Source organism: Crotalus tigris, unplaced genomic scaffold (assembly GCF_016545835.1).
Source record: "Crotalus tigris isolate CLP2741 ecotype Arizona unplaced genomic scaffold, ASM1654583v1 scf7180000017685.4511686, whole genome shotgun sequence".
NCBI lineage: Eukaryota > Metazoa > Chordata > Lepidosauria > Squamata > Viperidae > Crotalus > Crotalus tigris.
The window spans coordinates 4,174,726-4,199,322 of record NW_024096565.1 but is presented as its reverse complement, the minus strand read 5'-3'; the positions used below and the strand labels follow the sequence as shown (position 1 = coordinate 4,199,322).

At 36.7% G+C, this 24,597-nt stretch overlaps 2 protein-coding genes across 3 annotated transcripts in view; both read left to right on the top strand.

The window, feature by feature from the left end:
* TM9SF2 (transmembrane 9 superfamily member 2) overlaps positions 1 to 13,365 on the top strand; it is a 30,998-nt gene extending 17,633 nt beyond the window's left edge. The window contains exons 10-17 of the mRNA XM_039337764.1: positions 2,252 to 2,384; positions 3,204 to 3,323; positions 4,307 to 4,364; positions 4,884 to 5,043; positions 5,872 to 6,023; positions 8,525 to 8,636; positions 9,541 to 9,712; positions 12,204 to 13,365. Of these exons, the coding sequence (XP_039193698.1) occupies positions 2,252 to 2,384; positions 3,204 to 3,323; positions 4,307 to 4,364; positions 4,884 to 5,043; positions 5,872 to 6,023; positions 8,525 to 8,636; positions 9,541 to 9,712; positions 12,204 to 12,271 (975 nt within the window). The 3' untranslated portion in view covers positions 12,272 to 13,365. The remainder of the gene's footprint in view (positions 1 to 2,251; positions 2,385 to 3,203; positions 3,324 to 4,306; positions 4,365 to 4,883; positions 5,044 to 5,871; positions 6,024 to 8,524; positions 8,637 to 9,540; positions 9,713 to 12,203) is intronic.
* A 3,549-nt stretch (positions 13,366 to 16,914) lies between these two features.
* Positions 16,915 to 24,597, top strand: part of CLYBL (citramalyl-CoA lyase) — a 189,682-nt gene continuing 181,999 nt past the window's right edge. For both annotated transcript variants that reach the window (XM_039337763.1, XM_039337762.1), the window contains exon 1: positions 16,915 to 17,028. In XM_039337763.1, coding sequence (XP_039193697.1) covers positions 16,952 to 17,028 — 77 coding nt within the window. In that variant the 5' untranslated portion in view covers positions 16,915 to 16,951. The remainder of the gene's footprint in view (positions 17,029 to 24,597) is intronic.

Sequence of the window (24,597 nt, the reverse complement as noted above, 5' to 3'; positions counted from 1 at the left end):
ATAAAATATTGCTTTTAGGACTGGACCCATATTCTGGAACCTATTGGATTATAAAGGCTACACATAAAGACCAGAAAACTAGATGGAACTTTGTTCTACTCTTATTAAGATTGATGATACTAGAGGATCTCCAGGAATGGCGCCTCAAGAAAAAATAAACACCTTTCAGAAGGAAATAGACTCCATGCTACAACTAATTCACCAAACAATTGTCACACACAAAGAGGACACAAAAAGAAACCATAATGAGACTAAAAATAAGTTAGATAATATAAATAAACAAATCTCCAAACTAAATCTACAACTAGAAAATTCTCAGACAATGACTACATAGTATGAACAAATCAGAAATCAGAAGATGAACCAGAGGAAATGGACCTAGAGACGGAAGAGATAAAAGAAGGGAAATATAAACTACCATGTACAAATAAAATACTGCAAGACTTAGCCATAACAATGAAAATGGAAAAGATGCTTTACCCCTGAGGTCTGCAAAACATACCTGATGATAAGGAAGAAGATTTTTAAAAATGGAATATAGAGCTGTCAGGAGAAATGTCACAACTTGGGAGACAAAAAATGAAAAGAAAAATTGAGGGACAAGAAAAGTGGGAGTTGCTTAAAGAATATAAATGGGCGGAACACCCCCCCCCCAATGCCCTACCTAAATTGTCTTCCTCATGCCAAGTAACTTTTACAAAAATGGAAAGAAAATTCCTGGGTGATTTAATTGCCTTGGCTTGGAAAACTACTTAGCAAAGAAAGAAAATGAGAGTTAGATTTAAAAAACAGAAGATTTGACCTATTAGAGGGAGCATTACATGTTTAAATATTTGTTTGAATATGATTAAAAGAATGGATGATCCTTAGATATAATTAGACTTTTATAATGAAAGATATGATTTAGAATTAAAATAGCATTCTTTTTTCTTTTTTAATATGGGAAATATGAAAATAAGAGGATAAGAAACTTAGCTATGTAAATATAATTAATATTGAGGAAATCAAAACTGACAAATATTTCAAATATTTTTTATTATCGTTTTTTTAAAAAATTCCATTTCTACATTGAACAGTTTGTTGTCTAGGAGTACAAGTACAAAAATATAATAATCATCACATTCATAATAATCTTATCAAAATATAATCATATACTAGGAAATATCAATCAAAATATCAAAAATAATATTACCCACATTAACATTAGTTATATAACAAAGTATTTACTAATCCATTGTAAATCTTGTTCACATAATTCACATATTCTCATATTTCCAACTTTCTAACCTGTTTTTATCAGCTAATCATTGGTAAAATATGTCCCGTGTCATATAATACTCCGTTTCTTCTTTTTCTTTAATTTTTAACGTTAACCTATCCATCTCTGTACATTCCAGTATTTTTTAAATTATATTCTCCTCTGTAGAAGTTCCTTCATTTTTCCAAAATAGTGCGCATATTAGCTGCTTTTAAAATATGTAAAACTAAATAAGTATTACTTTTATTGTAATTTCCTGGTAACATGCCCAGTAAGAATATCTCTGGTTTTAGATCTATATGTTGTTTTGTCATTGCTTCCAACTATACATGTATTTTATTCCAATATTTTTTTGCTTTGGAACATGTCCACCACATGTGGTAGTACGAAAAAGGAGAAAAGTGTTTAAAACTTTTTTAAAAATACATGGAATAGGATCCCTGTGTGGACTGGAGAACATATTTGCAGATATACAGAAGTCCACCAACTTAGGGACTTCAAGTTGTTTATTTATTTGATTGATTGCTATAACCGCTCATCTCAACAAATGACCCAGGGTGGCATACATCATTAAAAAAATGTTGTGATTCTGGAATGAGGCCAAAAACATGCTGAATATCAATGCTAGGGGAAAGTACACTGATTTGTGTCCCAGGTTTAGCAATTTACTGTAGAATCTCACATTCTTGCCTATAGGACAAGTTGAAAACTTTTATCTTGTGTGTTAATGGAAAAGAATTCTGAGATTCATATATGAAAGGTTTCTGATGCATACTTTTGAATGCTTGGAGAAGCTTGAATTTCCCATCATTCTGGAAATTATTTTTATTTACAGCACTCATTGAATAAATTGAAATATTATTGAAACTGAATAAATAAAAAATTGCATATCTAAAAAAGATAGAGTATAATAAGTGGCAGAGTTGGGAAACCTATAATTATGTGAATCAGCTATATCAATATAATATGCTAAACTGATTATTTCCTTTTCAGGAAGATGCGCAGGAGGAATTTGGCTGGAAATTGGTTCATGGTGACATATTTAGACCCCCACGAAAAGGAATGCTGCTTTCTGTGTTTCTGGGTTCTGGAACTCAGATTTTAATTATGACATTTGTTACATTATGTAAGTGCAGTATAAATACTGTTAAAATACAGGTTCATTTTCAAAGTCTGAATTCTTTAAGCAGGATTTCAAGAATGCTCTGTGTTCTTAAGCTCTTCTTTCCCCTTGAAAGTAGACTTTTTCTACTATCGCTCCTCCACCAATTTTAGAAACAACTACATTTAGAACTATAAAAAAATCATACCATCTTTTTTCCCAAATACTTGCTATAACCAATTTGCAAAGCTAGCAAACACTTTTGGTGTTAAGGATTAGCAGTAACACTCTTTTGTGCCCCGAAAGATCTGGTCTTGTGCAGAAGGCCGAGGCGGGTGAAGGGGAAGGAATTGTAGAAGCTTCCATATGTTTGCTAATATCTAGAAACCGGCTCCTTTTGTCTCTTGTTCCTGAATTTTGTACAATTCAGGTAATCACGAGAATGTAACAAAACACTATAACTTTTTTTATTATTTGACTTGTGTGCTGCCCATCTCGCCTTTTTTTTCTTTCCATCTCCTGCCCCTCTCCTTTTGATATGTATTCTTAAGTTGTAGTCACATGAGGCAATGTTTCTTAACATGAACATCTTTAAAATTTATGGACTTCAATTCTCAGAATTCTCAGCAATTGCTGTGCCAGGTAATTGCCAGAGTTAAAAAACACTGTTTTATGGACTGATTATCTTTCGGGGGGGGGGGGGTTAGCTGTAGATCTGGAAAAATACTGCTTCACAAATGGTTCCATTACTTGTAGCCATTCTGCCCAGTAGGTATGGTTCAGGAAACTGGGCTGAGTAGTCCCATTTTAACTACCTTTCAAATGTATGTCTATTTTTAACAGTTTTTGCTTGCCTGGGATTTTTATCCCCTGCAAATCGAGGGGCATTAATGACTTGTGCCGTGGTGTTGTGGGTGCTTCTTGGAACTCCAGCAGGTTATGTTGCTGCCAGGTTCTACAAATGTAAGTTTAAAACTTTATTTAATCTGACAGCACTTAAATTCATTAGTGTAAATTATCATCACAGCAGCATTTTCTTCTCTAATATTGTTTGCCTTCTGGCAAGATGGAGAAATATTTAAGACTGAAGGCTGCATGCCAGTTTACATTGTTCTTGTGCTAGCAAACTTTCAGGTTGGCTGAGGGTTTTGTAGAAATTCTCTGTCAGTGGTTCTCATTTTGATGTATTTGAAAGGAAGGGAAAGCTGTGGAAACTGACAACTCTGAGGTATGAAAATGAAGTTGTTGATGGCTTTTGAAGTCGCACTATGTTTGACATGTGATGCTTACATTGTTTTGTTGTTTTCTTTAACATGGTGTCATTTGAAAGGAAGAGAAATACCATATTCACTTTATACTTTATGACACTTTGCTGAGGTTCTTGATTAGGGATTATTTTTATTTTAATAAATAGGCTGTGGAGAGAATACATTGTGTCCATATGTGTTTGTAAGCCATTGAGACTGAACTTCACTCTCCACAAATAAAAAATTAAGAGCCATTTAAATTATTCATTCATTCAATTTCTATAGCTGCCCAACTCAACCAAGTGACTTTGAGTGGCTTACAATTCTAAAATTATAAAACAACAAAAACATCTTAAAATAAATAAGTACAAACAGCAGTTGTGATGGTTAATCAGCTAATAGTTTAATAATGAAATAAAGTGTAATAATTTTAAGTAGAAATATTAAATACTGTAATGTTGATATTGTTTTCTTTTTCTCTCTTGCTAAGCCGGACTTTAAAATATATTGTCAGTAATTTTCTCTGGCAATTAAATTAGCCTTTTGAATTGCTAAGGTTGGAGAATAGATAAGAAAGTTTCTTTCCTTAAAGTATAATTAATAATTCACTTTTTGCCTAACATATTCAGATGTATTTGAGTATACCTCACCATTCTATATTTAACTGGTGTTCTCCTTGTTGGCTTAATTTTTGTATAGCTTTTGGGGGAGAGAAATGGAAGACAAACGTTCTCCTAACAGCTTTCCTTTGCCCTGGGTAAGCAAATTCCTATGATTAATGTTAAATTATACACAAAATAAGCCCACCTTAAATGTGTAAGTCCTCAGTAGTATAACCAAGATATCTCCGTATCATAATACATCAGAGCTGTTTGTACCAGGGAAAAGTTGACTGACAATATCAACCTGGAGAAATACTTTATAAGACAGTCCTCCTCCTCACTGACCCTTGGTTTTACTCCTTAGGCTGTTTTTCAGATCTCAGGATAGTTGGCCTTATGTGTTGTCGTACACTAGACAGCTCCTGTATTCCATCTTTTGGCTTAATTACATCAAGCAGTTGTCCCCTGAAGTGCAGAGATGACAGACAGACATTTGAAGCTATTTAGCTGAAATGTCAACTCCTGCTGGAGTTTAATTCTATTGCATTAAGAGAAGTAGACTTTCTTGACCTATTTGCCTGATCTGTTCTGCCTGTTAACATTACATTAGGCAAACTGTAATATGATTTCAGTAGCACAGAATTTCATCTGCTTTAAAATCTTCTCTCTTTTAGCATTGTGTTTGCAGATTTCTTCATTATGAATCTCATTCTTTGGGGAGAAGGGTCTTCAGCCGCCATTCCGTTTGGCACTTTGGTTGCTGTTCTGGCACTTTGGTTTTGCATATCAGTACCACTGACTTTCCTCGGGGCCTACTTTGGGTTTACAAAGAATGTAAGTGGTTTTACCTGAATACATTTTGTATCTTTGATTTGTTTGCAAAATAAGTGGTGAGCTTCATCTCTCAAAAACATGTTGTCTCTAAACAAAATGCTTTAATTGAATATATGGGTCTAGCCGAAGAGGCTTACTCTGGATCCTGTCTGCCAAAGAATTTGGGCTGGGAGGACCCAGGATAAGAGCTGCTGTGCTTTACCCTCTGGAATATTCTCCCACTGGAGGTGAGGTCCATCCTCATACTCCTGTCCTTCTAGAAGAACCTGAAAACTTGGTTCTGCTGCATGTCCTGGACCCTGACAGGATTGTGCTATGTTGGGGGTAGCTGACAGGGTAGAGAAGATCTCCACACCCAGACCATCCATCGTCCTGGTTTTTGTATTTATTTATTGTCACCCAGTACCACTGCATCAGTGAGATTGGTGGCATAAAATAAATAAATAATAAATATAAAGCATGATCAGATTTCAGCCTTCTGTGACACATACTTCGATTTCAGTTGACAAGGCTATTTTGAACATGAGATTTTATTACATGAATTGTATTGGAATTCTGGTTTCAATATACTTTCTATTTTACTTTGTATACAGTTGTAAATAGCTTTAAACAGATGGTTGTTTTAGATCAGTGTTTCTCAACCTTGACAATTTTAAGGCATGTGGACTTCAACTCCCAGAATTCCACAGCCAGCATACTGGCTGGGGATTTCTGGGATTTGAAGTCCACGTATCTTCAAGCTGTTGAAGCTGAGAAACATTACTTTAGATTGTGTGAAATACAGCAAAAATTACTTCCCCCCCCCCTTTTTTTTTACTACCTTTAAAGGCCATAGAACATCCAGTCCGTACGAATCAGATTCCTCGCCAGATTCCAGAACAATCATTTTATACAAAACCACTCCCTGGAATTGTTATGGGAGGCATTCTGCCCTTTGGATGCATCTTCATACAGCTTTTTTTCATTCTTAATAGCATATGGTGAGTTTTGAATACATTGTAATGTACAGCTTGTTTGTTTTAGGTTTGCAGTTATCTCTTGCATTTTTCTGTCCTTTTGTCATGCCCTCAGAACAGTTTTCTGGTGGGCAAAAAAAACTGTTGTCAACATGTTACTCATACAGATATGTTTGCTATATAGTGATAGGCTTGAAGGACTGAGTCAAATAAAATAATTGGTTGCAGACCCTGAGTGTTACAATACCCCTGGTTCTCAGTGGTTTGAATGTTCTGATGTGATATAAATCTAACTTATCTGAGTGTCTTTATATTAGGGCATTTTAAAATTCATAAACAACTTTGACTTAATTTACAATCAGGGTCATTTTAATGGATGCAGATAATTAGAGCAGCTGCAGATGATCTTCCTAAAACCAGATAAATGATGTTTGTTCCTTGTATTTGCAGCACTTTAAATATGGTGGCATTGTAAGAATTAGTATAAACTGCTTTTCTTACTAATTGCCCATCAGCTATAGCAGTGGTTCTCAACCTTTTTAATGCTGCGACCCCCCCCCCACCGGCCGTAAGTCGAGGACTACTCAACCGGTCGTAAGTCGAGGACTACTCAACTAGTGCAGCACCATTTGCAGAATGGGACTTTTGGCGAGCTCAGCAGGGCAGAGACAGCCTGGACAATTCCTATTGGCTTTTGAAAGCCAATAGAATTAGACTCTATTCAAGAGAGTCTATTCTATTGGCTTTCAAAAGCCAATAGAATAAAAGGGAGTAGCACAGCTAAGGGAAAGGGGGAAAAAAATGGCGGACTGCGTTGTTTGGTGACCCCCGTGAAATGGTTGTTCGACCCCAAATGGGGTCCCGACTCACAGGTTGAGAACCACTGAGCTATAATCTTAGTCAGAACCACCATCACAGGACCAAGAGCTATCAACATTTCCTGAATATTGATATATTTAACTAGACACACACCCCAAAACAATATAGATTACTTTATTAAAACAATATAGAAAAACATATACTAAGGTTTTATGGTCTCTGCAGGATGATGTTCTCCCTTTTCAGAAAAAGAAATAAATTTGTGTCTTTGAGTCTTTGTATAGTAGCTGCCTGGACAAGGTTTTTTTTGTTGTTTTTTTTGGAAATGGCTTGTCACTGCCTGATTCCTAGGGCTGAAAGAGAGGGTCTGGCCTAAAGTCACCCAGCTGGCTTTGTGCCTAGAGTAAGATTAGAACTCATGATCCCCAGCTTCTAATCCAGTTTTAACCATGAAATAGTTACAGAAAATGATCGTGGGGAAGATTCTTCTAGTCAGAATCCCTAGACCAAGGAGAATAAATTGCGAGTTTCACAGACTGCTTATATAATCAGGAACAACCTATTGAAATGCTTTCACATAACAGCAGGTACCCATAAAATATACATTTACAAGGCATGACATACCCAGGCATGTCAAACACGTGGCTGGCGGGCTGGATACAGCCCACACAGGCTGTACTCACCCCGGCCCTACGAGGGCAAAACAAGTTATGATACATCATGATATAGCCCACAAAGTCCTACTAAAACTAATATCAGTCCCCACCCCTCTGTTGCATAATATCATGATGTAATGATGTTCTAATTAGTTTAAAAATAATAATGGATGTCATTAACTTTGAACATACATGGAAATAGTGAACCAGTTTGACAAACAGAACTTGTTGATCCAAAGTAGATACTGGACTGTTTCACGCCCATAAGAAAAAGAATACATAGGTATACCCCAACGAGTATAAGAAAGATTAAGGAAAATGAAAAGAACTATGGAATAAAACAAAAATTTACTGTTAGATGGATAGAATATCATTTAGTATTTAAATCTAATAAATCAAAGCATGGTTAAAAGTCCAAGCTTAACATACAAATGAAAACTGGGAAAAACGACAAAGCTTCCAAGCAGAAAGAAGGTATGCATCTTCACCACAAGATGTGACTACTCTTTGTGAGGCATGTGTACCATAATGGTTAGGCTTGTGGGTTGCTAGCCACAAAGGATAAAGGAAAACTATACTTTGACAAATCACTTAATCAGCATAGCCCAAAAAGAGGAGAGAAAGAAACACAAGATACCAGAAACAAGAATTACAGCATTCCATAGAATCAAATGTGGTCATAATATAGTACAAAAAACAAAGACAAGTCAGCTAAGGAGCTGAATATAGCTAGAACTATAGGCTATAAACCAGGGGTGTCAAAACTGACGGCTCATGCCGGTTGCACCATACGGAGACCGCGCCCACCCCAGCTACGGCAATGGAGAAAAAGTCACGAGACATTGTGACACATCACATGACGTGGTGAGTTTGACACCTGTGCTATAAACTATAACAGACTAAAGAACAACCAGATTGCCTAGATGAAACACCTGTTATCTCATCAGGAGAGGCCAAAAACAGAGTCACATTCATTAGGAAGTTCAGGTCTCAAAAGCCAAGAGCTTGCCATAGTATGAATCCTATTTAATTTAAACTTCTGTTTTCCAGGTCTCATCAGATGTATTACATGTTTGGCTTCTTGTTTCTGGTGTTCATTATTTTGGTTATTACATGTTCTGAGGCTACCATTCTACTTTGCTATTTCCATTTATGTGCAGAGGTAAGCTTCCCAAATAGATTGTCACAAGGTAATCTATGTTTTGCTGTGTTTAATTAAAGTAACAAGATAAGAAAAGAGGACGTATTTTCTACTGACTGTCTCCTAGAGGGAGAATTTAAAGACTTACCGTAGGGACAATATTGTATTAATGAGATTGGGGGAAGAAAAAAGTATTTCCCAAGTACCAAGAGGTTTGTTCTTAATAGCTAGGAAAAGTATCTGCAGAACAAATGCTTAATCACTGAACTTGAATACTATATTCCAGAGTTATAAAATAATAGTTTTAAGTACTGCTTTGGCTTTGTTCAAACATCCAAAATCAGATTTTACCATGGCTTGGTGAGATTTATACAATCTGGTTTGCATATATCAGTAAAACACTACTGGATTTACATATCAAACCAGAAACAAACCATATGATTTAGATTTGTGTGTGAACCATAACTCTTATGGTCTTACAAAAACAGAATAAAGAGAAACAGAAACTGTTTAATAAATAACAATTTTGTCAATTAAATCAAGAGTCCCAAATACAGATTTGCAAAGTATTATATAGAAGTGGATATATTCTCAATCATGGATTACATTTTCATAGGCAGGAAAAGCCTCTAACTCTGTTACGAATAATCACTCATGCTTGCTTTCATCTCTGATCAACATTCCTTCACTGTTATATAAGTATTAAAAAATGTTCACCCCTTAACATTACATTTAGCTATAACTGAGTATGTGTCTTTTAACATGATAATTACAGCTGGTGTCCTCTTTAAAATTTCTAAAAAGAGGGGTGTCCAGCAAAACGTGAAATGGGATGTAATGTATGAAATAGATTTAACTGCACCTGAGATTTCTGTATTTTTAGAAGCATTTCTAACTTTTCTACCTTTCTTCCTCTTTGATGTAGGATTACCACTGGCAGTGGCGCTCCTTTCTTACGAGTGGCTTTACTGCTGTTTATTTTCTAATATATGCAGTGCATTACTTCTTTTCTAAGCTTCAAATTACGGGTACAGCAAGCACCATTTTGTACTTTGGCTACACCATGATAATGGTCCTGATCTTCTTCCTGTTTACAGGTAATATTGCTTGATATACAAAATGCCTGCAGAAACACTAAACTGATAACTAATTTGAAACCGAGGACGTGATAAAGTCAGACAGAGTGTATCATACATTTTTATTGCAATTTAAAGCCCTATGTGCGATCTAGAATTTCTCAGATTTTATGTTGAGTCTTTGTTAAAAGTATCCATATGGTATGGTTAAAAAAAATAGCAACATGGTGGTGTGATTGAAACTTTGCCTGTTTTCTATGGGTGATGCACATGAAAAATGGGGTGAGTTTTGATTCATTATGGGGTAGCCATCTTGCGTTTTTTGAGTACACCTGTGGACACCCCTTTTCTTTTACCACAAGACACTTGGCCACAGTGAATCTTCTGCTAATTCACTGTATTGAATTAAATGCCAATTCGCATATTGGAATTTTTGCTCCCACAACCCACCTGCATTGTTTATAAGGAAAAAAGGATGTATATCAAAAAGCACATCATAAATTTCATGAGGCTAAAATGAAACAGTCCTAGAGGCATTTAAGTTCCTGTCAAGTTGATATAAAAGCCAAACCAAGAACCTCCTAATTGCTGTATCCAAATGATTATATTGCTGCTTACTCATCTGTTTAAAATGGTCAGCCTCAAGAAGGGTTTTGATGGTGCCCTGCTGTCACGGCAGTAGAGCACATGCTTGGGGCATTTGCTTCTCATATGGCATTCTGGGTCATTGATCTGACACAGCAAGCAAGTTGCTGGAAGCTACGCGACAAATCCGATTCACAGCTAGGTCCACAACTGTGTCTTTGACATAGTAAATGAATCTGTTCAACATCAGTGGCTGAGCTAATATGAAAAAAAATCAATGCGATATCATTTAGTTTTTGCTGAAATATTTATAATGCGTAAACTATTATGAATTTTCAAACCTCCCAAACTACCATTAAATGTACATGACATATCAAACCTTTCAGGAACAAAAGGGAATGGTGCTTATCCTTAATCTATTATTCTGAAATTAGTAATTTACTCATTACTTTTTGCTATATCAAGCAGGAACTTTAGAATTTCTACATGTTCTGCAAAGGAGATCTGAAATACATATGAATGCATATTGGCAGCTTCTAACTATTTAGCAGCTTGTATTTCAAAGGGTTGTGTGTGTATCCTTTATACAGTAGTTTACAAGAGCAACTGGTTATTTTTTCAACCATGAAAAGCTATCAAATGTTGGTTCACTGTATAATAGCTTTCTGTTTCAAGAACTGGTCAGTGATATGCATTATAGTAGACTTAAAATCAGCCAAAAATCAGGAACCAAGCTAGGCATATATTTATCCGCCATTCTTTTAAAAGCCAAGATCATCTCTTTGCCACTTATCTTTTCTACATCTCATTTTCTCTGCAGAGGTGATCTTATTTCATTAGGGTTTTCAGGGATGAGATAATGCTATTTTTGTATCTTACGCTTTTTGCAGGCAAACTGACTCTAAGCAAGCCGTTCCACCCTTCTATTTGGCTAGTTTTTAACAATTTTCCTAAATTTTGCAACAGCACATAAATTGTCTTTCATTTTTTTAAATATATGATCAAAACAGTTTCTTCTCCAGTTCAGTGGATGCAGATACTTTAATACAGTAATCAAGGACACATTGGATGCAAGCGCCTGTAAATTTAGATCTTAATTCTGAAGAAACGTGAATAGGTTGGCACTTTGGGGTGTGGTTATAACAACAACTATACATTGCACTTTCCAACTTTTAACAACTAAAATGCAGAGAGACCATTTTAGTAAAGATAAATTAGATCCTGATGATAAAGCTGCCAAGTTACAAGAATATTACTAAAGAGAGTGTGGTGCTCCTCTCAGAAAACAAGGTACAATTTAATATTTCAGGCTATAAATAATATGGAAATCTGCCTATAGATACCTTTTTTTCTTTTTACTATTTTCTCTTTTTTCCTCTTTGTTCTATTAATGATGAACAAAGTTAAAAACGAGTGGAAAAAGGATTATTTTCATGCTGAGGCAGAAGAATGTATGGAAGGCTAAGGTTACATATTCAGTTTTGTAATCTCTACAGAGAAATGGAAGCATTGTTTGATCAGCACCACACAGAAAAAGAAAGAAAAAAGTCATTAATGCAGATTCCTAGCTAAATGGTTAATTTTTCCAAAGCAAAAATCCTTGTGCTGTCTTTACCTGGTCTTCCTCCAGATCTAGGGAGAGGTTTAACTTTAATAAGAGATGGTCTGTACCACACCAGTTTGCTCCACAGATCTTTCTCCTTCAGGAAATGCAAAGCTTGGCTCCTATATGGCAAGCAGACTGCCTTTGGCACTGTGCTGATTTAATGCTGTGGCCCTAAATATAAATAATTCCTGAAAAAGTAATCACTATAAGAAAGTATTAAAATAGATATCTAATGTGCAAAACTATAGATTTTTTAGATCTGCTCTGTTAGTGTAAGAAGACTACGTATGAATATTGATGCAGTTTTGTGTTTATTTGTAGGAACAATTGGATTTTTCGCTTGCTTTTGGTTTGTGACCAAGATATACAGTGTGGTAAAAGTTGACTGAAGATACTTAATGCAGAAACTATCAACCTAATTTAAATATGATTTTGGAAAAGAATGTAAGCTTTATCGAAATGATACAGATTTTCTCCCCTTCAAATATTTGTATTGTTATTTTGCAATCTGTTTTCACTTTGTATTCTTAGTGAAGACTGAATATAAATGTATGCATTTGTAAATATTGTTATATTGGGACTTTTAAATTCTAATGACTGGTTATAAGTGCTGCCTTGCAGGATTTAATAATTCTTCTGAAAGAATAGTTGTAAATAAAGTTTTCTAGGTTTGCTGAATGGGATTGATTATTTTTTCAAAGTAAAAAACTTATTTCTCTCATGCTTCTGAAGGTTGACTCAGTGTAATTGCTTGTAGTTTGAATGTTTTTGTTTCATAGGAAGCCATGGCCATAAATCCATCATTTTTTCCCCTCTGATTGTTTGGGTTCTAGTTGTGTTGGTTGTTGAGATTCTGTGGCCTCCTAAGTTCTGCAACCTAAACAATTCATAACAAATGAACTATGTTCAGTTGATTATTACCCATTATAAATAAATGCATAAAATTCTGTAAATAGAAATATATTCCTAAGTTCTAAATATGCAGATTGGGTTATGTTTTTTTGAGTAAATCATGTTACATAAGTGTAATATTCATGAACTACTTAAAAATGACATTTCATAACTATAGTGTCTCTCTTAATTCACTATATAACTAAATTAAGAGATTGGATAATATGATGAAAAAGTCTGCATAAACAGAAACAAGATGTATTACCAATTGTGTTCCCTGCAGATTTTAATGATACATATTATGCAGAACGGACTATGGATTTTTTTTAATAGCTAGAACTATTTGCTTTAATTAAAAGAATAAATTTGTTAGATGAATTAAAATTAGTGGAAACATGTTTACTGTGTTGTTGTCTGAGGTGAGCAATTTACCTGTTAACCTCTGCATGTTTTCTGGAAGAGCACACCTGTTGCCATGTAATTTGCATGTTTCAACAGATCACCCTAAGTTTTTTTTCTAGTATTTCTAAAGAGTATAAACTGATGTGTGAATATTAAAATCCAATAAAATATCTTTTGTTAATAACCTGAATTTTTAATTTGGTCCTGTAAACTTCCATTTACACTAATGTTTAATCCAGAACATTTTACACAGAATATTTAAAAAAAAATGCCAATATTCTTCAGACAGCCAATCTAATTATTTGCTAAATGGTTATTATTGCAGCTTTGGATTCTCTTTTAGTAAAATTATTTGTGTTGGTTTTTGCTGCTATAAAAGTGAGACAGCATCCTTGATTGAGAATGCTAGCATAAAGTATCTGACTTAAAGAGTCATATCCTTTAACATACTCAAATTTGTATGTCAGGTTTCCTTGGAGTCAGAGAATAATAAATGGAAGACTCCTCTGGCAGAACAAAATTTGACTACTTATTTTTTGTTCTTCTTTTGATTTTATTTATTTATTTATTTATTTATTTATTTATTTATTTATTTATTTATTTATTTTGCTTGCCCTCCCTCAAACTTATGGATCAGTGGGTATAGCAAAGGGAAATGCAGGAAACTACTATAGCTGGAGGGCCTTGAACAAGGGAGATCCTTTTATATTTATGTAGGACTTAAGATATTTATTTCATTTCTCAAGGCGGCTTCCAATAAAAATGCCATGTAGGAAAAAATAAAAGAAACATGCAAAGTATCTCTATCAAGCATGAAGTGCCTCCGTTTGAATTTGAAGTAGACTGTTGCAGCCCTGCTGAAAGCATGCAAATTTTGAAACAGGGATGATTTTGTATCTTAAAAAGCAGCAGTTCTCAACCAGGGGATATGGCTTCTTGTGTGCTCTGTGATATTTCAGGAGGGTAGAATATGAAACATGTAATGGGCATCTACCAAGAAGCCACAGAACAGTATATTGCATCACAAATACTATCTTGTTGATGCTAGATAATGCACCAATTACTATTCTATATCTGTATTTGGTAATGAAACCTGGACAGACAGGCTGCATAAGAAAAATAAGTTTGGAAGAGCAGCATGAGCAAAAAAACTAAAAAAACACTGTATTATGTCATTTGGCAAGGGAGATGAAAATGAAGGAAAATATTTGAAAACCTAAGGGAACTTGTTTCATTTTAAAGAATTTGTACTCTTTCAGATAAAAAAACCAAAATTATTTGATGAAAAAATGTACATGTATTCTTTCTATTTATCACCTTTGATAGGCATGTTAGAAATCTATTAAATTTATATAACTGCCCATCTCAATACCTGCCATTTGGGTCAGCTTACAAAATTAACACCAAAACAATAAAAAACAAACCAAAAAATAAGCACCATCAAAACAATAAGAACTATTTAAAAAAAAACATAAAACCCACAATCTGTAGACAATACCATTTCTTTCCTAACATACAATTTGCAGGCTCTCCACCAATGTCATCAGATCTCCAAGTAAGAGATAACAAGGCCACATCTTCAAGTGCTTCTACAAAGCCAACATGCTTACAAAAGGCAGGCACTGCAGCAAAAAAGGCTTCATGTGCTTGTTAGGAGCAGAGTATTAAATTCTGTGGCTCCCTACATCAGTGGTGGCGAACCTATGGCACGGGTGCCAGAGGTGGCACTCAGAGCCCTCTCTGTGAGCACCCGTGTTGTCGCCCAGTCCTAGGCCTTCAGCTGGGTTTTATAAAACCTTTTCGCTTTAGGCCTCTGCCACCATGTGCAAAAAAAAAAAAGTCAATTTCAACTTCTCACGGGAAAAAAAAGTTCTTGCAAAATGGGAATTGATTGATTGAACTTTTTAGTCCCACCCAGTCTGCTGTTACCACTGCAGCCACGCCCAGCCAATTAGCCACACCCAGCCAATGGGCCACACCCACCTGGCACTTGACAATGCATAAATGGGTTTTGGGTTGCAGTTTGGACACTCAGTCTCTAAAAGGTTCGCCATCACTGCCCTACATAGTAGGGACCGAGGGCAGGATCTCTCCCGATCAACACCAACTGGAACTAGTGACAAATCAATTTAAGACACTGCAGACCAAGAGTCTTGAAACGTGGCTGCTATGACTTGTGGACTTCCAACTCCCAGAATTCCTCAGCCAGGCACGCTGGCTGAGGAGTTCTGGGAGTTGAAGTCCACCAGTCATAAAAGGGCCAAGTTTGAAGACCCCTGCTGCAGACATTGTAAAGGATGTGGATTTGTTTAGCTATAAATTGTAATAGTATGTGGAAGTAACCTTGGGAGTCCTTGCTAAGGGAATAGTTAAGTGGCAGAATAGCTCAAAAGCAGATAGTGGGGCAGGATGCTCTCAGGCTGTAAAAGAAGGGAGAGAACTGAACTTCCAGACTTGCAAGATTCTGTCAATACAGCTTTATAATTAAGTATAATTAGTTGATCTGGTTGTTCCTTAACTGGGTTGCTCTGCAAGGCCAACATATATTCTCCATACAATTTAGTGGTATCTGCTTCTGAACCATCAAGTTTAGGAATAAAGTCCTTAAGTATCCTTTAGCCTACAAGAATGTCCTTCACTCAATACTCTAGCTAAAATTTAACAGATTTCATAATTACACTGCAATGTTGCAATAATGACTATGGAATAAGCCTGCTAACCTTTATGGCTACTTTGCACATTGGTAAATTGGGGCTAAATGCATTGGATGTAAACACCACTGTCTGGTCAGTGAACAGCTCCAGACACTGGAGTTAATTCAGTCAACCATATTTCACTAAATATGAGATGCGTTTCTGCAAATATAATCTGCGGGTTAAGGCATCAAACTGGAAACCGGGAGATCGTGAGTTCTAATCCCACGTTAGTATAAAGCCAGCTGGGTGACCTTGGGCCACTCACTCTCTCAGCCCTAGGAAAGAGACAGTGGCAAAGCACTTCTGAAAAAAAAACCTTGCCAAGAAAACTGCAGGGATTTGTCCCCACAGCCTCGAGAATGGGACACAAACTGGCGGAAAGAAAAGAAAGGACAATCCTTCCCTATCCAATAACAACAAAAGATTAAAAAGGAAATTATTTTATTTTCACACTTAACGTCATCGCCTCAGGCAGGCCCTCTGTAACTTTGCAAAAAAAAAAAAACCCCACAAAACCCCGACATTGTTAATTAGTATATTGATTAGTGATTATCAGAAACGGAGCTCCTTTTGATGTTTTCGCTCATTCTTTTATGCGCGGCAAGCCTTCGAATAAAAACATTTCAGCAAATACCCCCTTTTTTTACGCCTTTCGCTAATGCATTTTTCGCAAGTTACTATCGCGTGCGTTAAGTACTTAGGAGATAACCTGGGGCGTTGCCGTGCATCTTCATCACGGAATAAGCCATGGTTTCTATTAAAACTTGCCCGCAATTCCTATTCTCCCGTGTACTCTTCTGCAATGCACGCTGTTGCAAGTTTACTTAGAGCAAATAATTTCCCTTTCGTTTAGCAAGGCCGCGTCATTGGCAAGCAGGTTAGCATCTGGCCCGCAGCTGTTCCTCAGTTAGTTCTGGCTTGGAAGATTCACATGCACACCAGCTTCCGCGTCACGCTTCCTTCTTTAGTTCCTCGAAGGGGAGCGGCAAAGAAAAGGGGCGGGATCTTCCGCGCGTGCGTATCTCACAGGAGGCGGCAGAACTTCACCACCAATAGGAGAGAGCGAGGGCGAGGCGAAGGATGGGAATGATGGCGTCTGCGGGAATGGGACTACGGCGGCTCCTGGTGGCCGGTTCGAAAGTGAGCAGGAAGCGAGTGTGAGTGTCGCGATGGAGGGGATTGCGCGTGCGCTTTCTGAGAATGGTTCGGGAGATGGGGAGCTTTATCCCGGTTGATCCCCTTTCTGTTGCCACTTCTTAAAGCCGTCTGCAAGGCAGCTGATTCCTAATGTTGCGGAGCATGGAGCTGCTCGGGATAGTTTTGCTACCCCTTTAAATTGTGGCAGTGCCAACATCTTTAACCTGGGTGGACTTCAACTCCCAGAATTCCCCAGCCAGCATTGGAGTCGAAGTCTATCCAACCTAAAGATGCTGAGGCTGAAAAATCTGAACTGTAGTAAGCCGATCTTGACTGATTTTACCATACCTAAGCAGCATCCAGTCTGGTTTGTCTTTGGAGGGGAAACCCATCTGGAAGCCCGTGGCCTTACAGGTTAGATTGGGAAAAACAGAATCATCCTGGAAGAAGATAGTGGCGGATGACTTCCATACTGCTGCCAAGAAAACGGGATGGACAACAGTCCTTTCATGTTGTATATCCTTGAATCATCAAGGAACTGAGTTCAAGTAGTGAGACTTAATATCATTGTGTGGAGATTATTTAAGACTGTGAACTGGTCCCTTTAGTTTTCTTGGGATTTTTTTTTTAAATATTGTTTTTATTGTGCCTTGGAATCAGTGTTGACTCCTGGCAACTTCCTAAATAAGTCCTTGCAGTTTTTTGGCAAGGCTTTCTGGAAATGGTTTGTCATTGCCTCCTTCCTAGGGCTGGGAGAGATTGACTGGTCCAAAGTTACCCATTTTGCTTTGTGCCCAAAGTGGGACCTGATTTTTCCTAGTCTGGTACCATAACCACTTCACCAGTCTGGTTCTGCAGTTCTTGAGATTGTAGATCCCATAATCTTTCCACAACTTGATCTTAGCTTGAGGAAGGCGAGATGAAGAATGACAAGAGCTGTCAATGCTTACTTAGAAGTGAGGCCATGAATTCACAACTCCACACTGATACAGATCAGAGGAATAATAATAATAGTAATATAAGTACATGCCACCTGATTCCCAATAACTGGGCAGTTTACAATTGCTAAAAACATTTAAAAACAGCAGCTGGGCATAAATGGCAGGGAATTTGTTCTAGGGCAGTGTTTCTCAACCTTGACAATTTTAAGGCATGTGGACTTCAACTCCCAAAATTCCACAGCCAGCATTGCTGGCTGTGGAATTCTGGGAGTTGAAGTCCACATGCCTTAAAATTGTCAAAGTTGAGAAACACTGTTCTAGGGAATAGAGAAGCCGAGAGAACTGCATTGTTAGGCAGATCTTGCTAAAATCAAAGTGGCTTCCTTAGTGAGATAAGAGTTTCAACAAAGAAGTGGCATCTGCAGCCTTCTGTCCTTCCTGGTGTGTTAATGTGAGAAAGAAAGATTTTTTCCTCTATAAATGACTTTCATTTAAATTAAGGCACTCAATATCATATATCATGAGTTCTTAGCATGAGCGTGCTGGTTAGGGAATTCTGGAAGTTGAACTCCATACAGCTTAAAGTTGCCAAAGTTGAGAAACTCTGCAGTGAGGAATCCAGCTGCCTTGGAATCTGCTCTTGTTGAGCTGTTTTACACAAATTTGCTGATGTGACACCTGACTTCAGCCTTTTTGCAATGGAGACATTCTGCGTAGTATCTCTCAGGCTGGTGTTTGCAGTTGGAAATAAGCACTTTTGACAGACTTCATTTTATAATTTGTGTTATAGGTAAAAATAAATGGTGGGGACAAAAAAGATTTCAACTTTAGCCAAGTCTCTCTTTACCTTAATTAATAGACTGACCCTGAAAAAACTTTTTATATTGATCATGTCTACTGGTTGCTTTTTCTGAACACTAGATGGAGCTAAGGTAACGAAGGCTGAAATATATTATGACCAGTAAATCAGAATGAAAAAAAAAATTCTTGTCTTGCAACATTTTAGCAAACACAATTTTTAACAAATCTAAAATATAAATGACTAATAATATTGTATTTTTAAAAATGTTGCCAATTACCTTTTTAATATGTAAATTGATAATTTCTTGCTTTTTTGTTTTAATTGTAAACTTAATTGAAATATTTTATTCTAATTGGAAAAATGGAATCTTAATACGTTCACCAAAAGTTATTTAAGAGTAAAATGTTGTTTCTATAAGATTAGAAATTTTTACAGTTTTTATCACAGATGCTCTTATCCATACCTGTGTGAAATGTTTTTGAATGTTTTGCTTTTGTATTATTCATATACAAAACTTTTAATGCTTAAACTTTTAATTAAAACGCTTCTATTTGCTGGAAATGATAATGATACTTACTCCACAGTTGCTAATTGGATTTTGGCATCACCCAAACATTAACACAAACCAAATTTGGTCTTTAAAAAATTGGTTTTACAGAATCAACTTAATTGTCAGTTTCTTAAGTATCCTGCTTGTTAATGAATTGGGTTGGGACTGAATTAAACATAAAATCAGAAACTAGAATCGGTTTCTGCAATTTGCACTGAGTGCTAAAAGATATGTTGCTGATTGTTGGCTGTGACATAATATTGGAAAGTGGTTGGAGGGGGAATACAGTAAAATTATAAAATTATACTGTAAAATTTATGGGGTGGTATTCCAACTTCTGGCTTACCTGGACGAGGATGAGCGTGCTCTCCTGTGGCTTGCAGTGCTGGGTATGCTCATTTAAGTGTTACAAACAGAGCACTGTTAGCTCCCTCATAAAGTTCTGAGGATTTTTACAATGGATAATTTGATGGTTGAGGGTTGATGGAAAACTAGCTGTGTTTTAACACTAGAAAAATATTTTCTTATGTTGCGAAAAGCTTTCCTTGAGATTGAAGATAGTGACAGTTCTTTTGTTGTAAATTGAGAATTTATTTATTTATTTATTGTTATTTTTCTACACAACTCAAGACAGTGAACATATTTAATATTCTTTCCTCCTCCTATTTTCCCCACCACAACAACCCTGTGAGGTGAGCTTGGCTGAGTTGGCTTTCATGACTAAGATGGGACTAGACCGGGTAGGCAACCTTGGCTCTTCTATGGCTGGCTCAGGAATTCTGGGAGTTGAAGTCCACAAGTCATAAAAGAGCCAAGGTTCCCTTAACCACTAGACCCGTTACAGGTTTGGTTAAGGACTGCTCTTTTTGGCAACCATTCAACATTAAGACCATGCTGTAAAAATCGGTCCTCACATTTAAAACCTTCACAATATGCTGTGGTCACTTGATTGTCATTTGCAAGTTTCATTTGCAAGCTGACTTCTGAAAAAGAAAAGTCAATGGAAAACATGATATCTCGTTTAATGACCATACCAGAACTGATGTGAGTCCAGTACAGTTACATGTTTTGTGTAATGACTCTGTTGTTTAGTGACAGGTTTGCCAATCTCAATTGTGGTCATTAAGTGAGGACTACCTATATTCTGATAAGCAGGGAATCTGCTTTTTAAATGATTCTCATTAAGTCTGATTCTGGAATTTATTCTCTGAATAATTCCTATAATGGTTGATGGGGGAGGTTAGTTAGAAACAAGTGATGAAGCATGGTTATGACATCATGGAGGGAAACCTGTGCTTTGTGTCTGATGCTGGGATGAAAATACATAAGCAGACACGACATCTGTATCCCCAGGCCACTGGTTTGATATAATCAAAGTTTGCAGCAGATGGTTTGACTGGGGTGGGTAGGAGGTAAGTCTGACCATTCCTCTCTCTCCCCTGGCCCCTCCCCCCATTAACTTTCTCCAATCTGGTGCTCTTCAGTTGAGACTAGTACATTATAGTTCTCATCATTTTCAGTACTAAAAAAATGGTTATTTGGCAAATTCTACTGTTGAATCGCTGTCTCTCTCCTCCTAAGAAGCAGGATAATGGAGTTAAGGGAAGCTTTTGTTGTACAAAAATAGGATACCGCATAGCTGTATCTATGCGATTTATTTTCATGATCCTGGGAGGACTTTTTTAGGTTTTTATTTCTGCTTTCTTTTTTATATGAACGGGTTGTTATACAGATAAGTGTCTTGCTTCTTGGTAAAATGACTGGTCACTCTGAAGTCTCTTACACAATAAAAAAACAAGTGAAGAAACTTGGGACAGGCTAATCCTGCTTTATAAAATATAGGATACCAATTGTAGTTAAACATTTAAGAGAGACATTTTATCCTGAGCTTTCAGGTGACCTAATTTCCCCTGATACTGTACATTTAGTTTTTTACATCTGCACCTAATTTGTAAAACAGACTTAATGAGAAACTTCAAATAGTTTAAACATCAATTGCAATGATGGCAAGGTTTTAGAGGTCCAGTAATCTGTCCATGTTGGTCACTGAAACATGATCCCAGCTGGATATAATTAAGGACAGATGTCATTCCAAGACTTGAAAATGAGGGCTTTATGGTTGATGCTAGCAATCTACTAGTCTGGTTGTTCTTACTCTTCATTTGCTGTGCAAGAGTACAGTTATTAATTTCACTTAATGTGGATATAGTTTTAAAACAACAATACATCCGCATCTTCTCGGAAAGATTTATAAAAGGTTTAGTATCGTTATTAATTCCCATTATTCACAGTGAATGTAAAAACATGAGTTTATGGATTGTTGGAATGTCAAATAAAGTTACTGGGTACAGTACAGTGGTCCTCACCAGTGGTGGATTCAAATATGTGAACAACCAGTTCTCTGTGTGGATGCTGCTTCCGAAAGTCCGTTCTGGGCCTGGACAGCAAAAAAATTAGCTACTGGTTCTGCTGAAGTGGTGCGAACTGGCTGAATCCCACCACTGTTCCTTACCAGATATCAGTTCAAACTGGCATTCTTCAGGTTACTCAGCTGTTACCCAGAGTTCTGGGAAGAAAATGCTCAAGTGGCACATATATCCTCTTTTAAGTACATTTTGTGTGCATTTATGACCCCTTTGTGCTTCTTCTTTTCAGCAGCTGCTAATTTTTGAATCTGCTATTTCCTGAATATTGTACTCTGTTTTGATATGAAAATGTGAGGTCTGTTTTCTTTGATGTTTGCAAAATGTTACAGTACCTTCAACTTTCGTAAACTTTGGGTAATAAAGTGTAATATGCACAATTTTTTGCTCTGAATATTGTGCTTATACTCCTAATAGGTATAAACAGTTTCTCATAGAACACCCAGAACGGAGTTCTGGCACCTTTTTTGGATGGAACCTTGTAGAGTAGGCAAGGCAGGTTGTATGACGTGTGTGAGTTCCGGCACCCTTTTTTTTTTTTTTTTAGAAAAAAAGCACTGGGTATAAATAATTAACCCCATGTAGTTATAGAAATCTTCATATTAACTTTTATTTCCAGCTATAAATGAAATTGAAAATTGTAGTTTCTGGGTTTAAAACAGGCCTTAGTTTAAAAATGTGATAAAAACACTTAATTCTGTGGTTGTGAAGCTTGCTAAAAATGGAGGGAAAAGGACCCTTATGGATACAGACACTCCCCCCCCCCCCAATGTTGGCCTTTTATACTAATTCTCTATGAAGCTAATTGAATGTGTGGTTTAGAATTTTCAATCTTTGGCTGCTTCTTTAATTCAGAGCTGTTGATTCAAATCTTTATAGGAGATATATTATGCTGGACCGTATAGCTCTATGCAACCTCGTATAGCTCTATGTAAGCATGTATCAGTATGTTAGAATATCTGGCAGTTATTGGGTTAATTGCTGGGTATGTTGATGGGTCAGTGGGAGGAGTTTCTAAAGGGCATTGGGAGACTTCCTGGACACAAGCCAGATTGGAATGTCTTTGTCTGAAAGAAGCATGGGCCACCAGATGTCACCTGATGAGCCTGCGCCGTTATAAAGATGGTATGGAAGAGAGCATCATCCTTTTACCTGTAGGAATGGACAAAAGATGTATTTCCCAGAAGTAACAACCACATGTTAATCATCTTTCTGATTAAAATATATTTTTTGTTATGAAATCATTTCTACTGAGTTATCTATCTGACTTGATTTAAAAGAAGGTGTTTTTAACTCAGAGTAAGAATATCTATTATTATTATGCTTCATCATACAGTCAGCCAGATGATTAGACTGACCTGGCAGTTTTGTCCAACTATGAAGGTTGGGATAGACAGATGTAGTTATTTAATGATGTTAAAGATATTGTTAAGAATGTAAGCTGTTCTGAATAAAGCTGCCTTTTGCAATTGACTGGTGATTTTTGTCAATGCCCATGGTGTTCAACTGATGCTCCAGATGTTTTGGGATTGCACACAAGGGTGCCTACTACCATTGATACAGTTTTTGCTTTTCTTTTGTCTTCGTTGCACTACTTCTTTTTGCAGGCCTTTGTATTTTGTTATTTTCTCCCATTCTTTTCTTCTCTTCTGTTGTCTCCAGGTACTGCAACATCCACTCCAGATAGTCTATGGCTAGGATTTATGTAGGCAAGTAGACAAAACCTGGCATGTAACAGGATGTCTGGTCATAAACACAAGCTCCTCCCACTGACTAGATAAACTTTAGGATTAACTAACAGCTAAAACTACATTACCCATAAGCCATCTCTTAAGGAAACAGTGTTTAACCCTTTAAATGCTAAACGTTCTAACATACAGTTCTTAAGCTAACGGGCTGGTCCAGCACATTCCCCATTGACTTTGCTTGTCAGAAGGTCACAAAAGGTGGGTCACATGACCCTGGGACACAGCAGCAGTCTTAAATATGAACCAGTTGCCAAGCATCTGAATGTTGATCACATGACCATGGGGATGATGCAAAGATCACTAAATAAACTGTTGTAAGTTGAGGGCTACCTGTATTTAACATTTCACTGGCTTCTCTTTATTTGAGGGTGTCTAGTTGCTGATTTTTAAGTGAAAACAAAAGCTCATTAGCAGTATTATGGGTATGTCACAAGTCATTAGTTTTGAAATATTTATAGCCCTCAAAGAGTTTTGCGATTAAAATATTATTCTGAAGAGCTCTTCACCTAAATGAAAGGTTTCAAGGGCTGCTTGCACAGAGTAATTGAAGTGATTGCGTTTGTTCTTTAGGTTTTGAGTATTATGCACGTATGAGAGAGCAAGTATCTTTTATACTGAAATGTTTCCTGTGACGTTTAGGCAAGTAGACCTGAAAAGGGGGAAAAACACCTTATTTTTGTGCTGAATAGTTTAACGAGCTCTTTCCTTGAAGATGACAACATGTCCTGATCTGTTTTCACTTCTGGATAATTTTGCTGTCTGATGTAGCTCCCATTACAGTGATTTTGGGACTTTATTTTAGGAAAATTTGATGTAGTACTCAAGAAGTGAATAGGAATTTTCAAAAGAACAAAGCTGAATTTCCCTATTGCTTCTCCCGGGACCTTGTTTTAGGATATTAAAACTATAGTAGGCCTCTTTTTATATGAGGCCTTTAGGGACCCTGAGAATTTGGGCCTAGCCATTCCCTAATCTATCAGATGCTGAAAGGTGCTATTTACAACCCAAGACTATCTACCAGAAAACAATTCAGTTTGTAAATTTAAATTCTATCTCTGCAGGGGGCCCAACTTGCATAGCTTTTATCAACTATAAATGATGCAGTATGCAGTTTTAAAGGAAAAT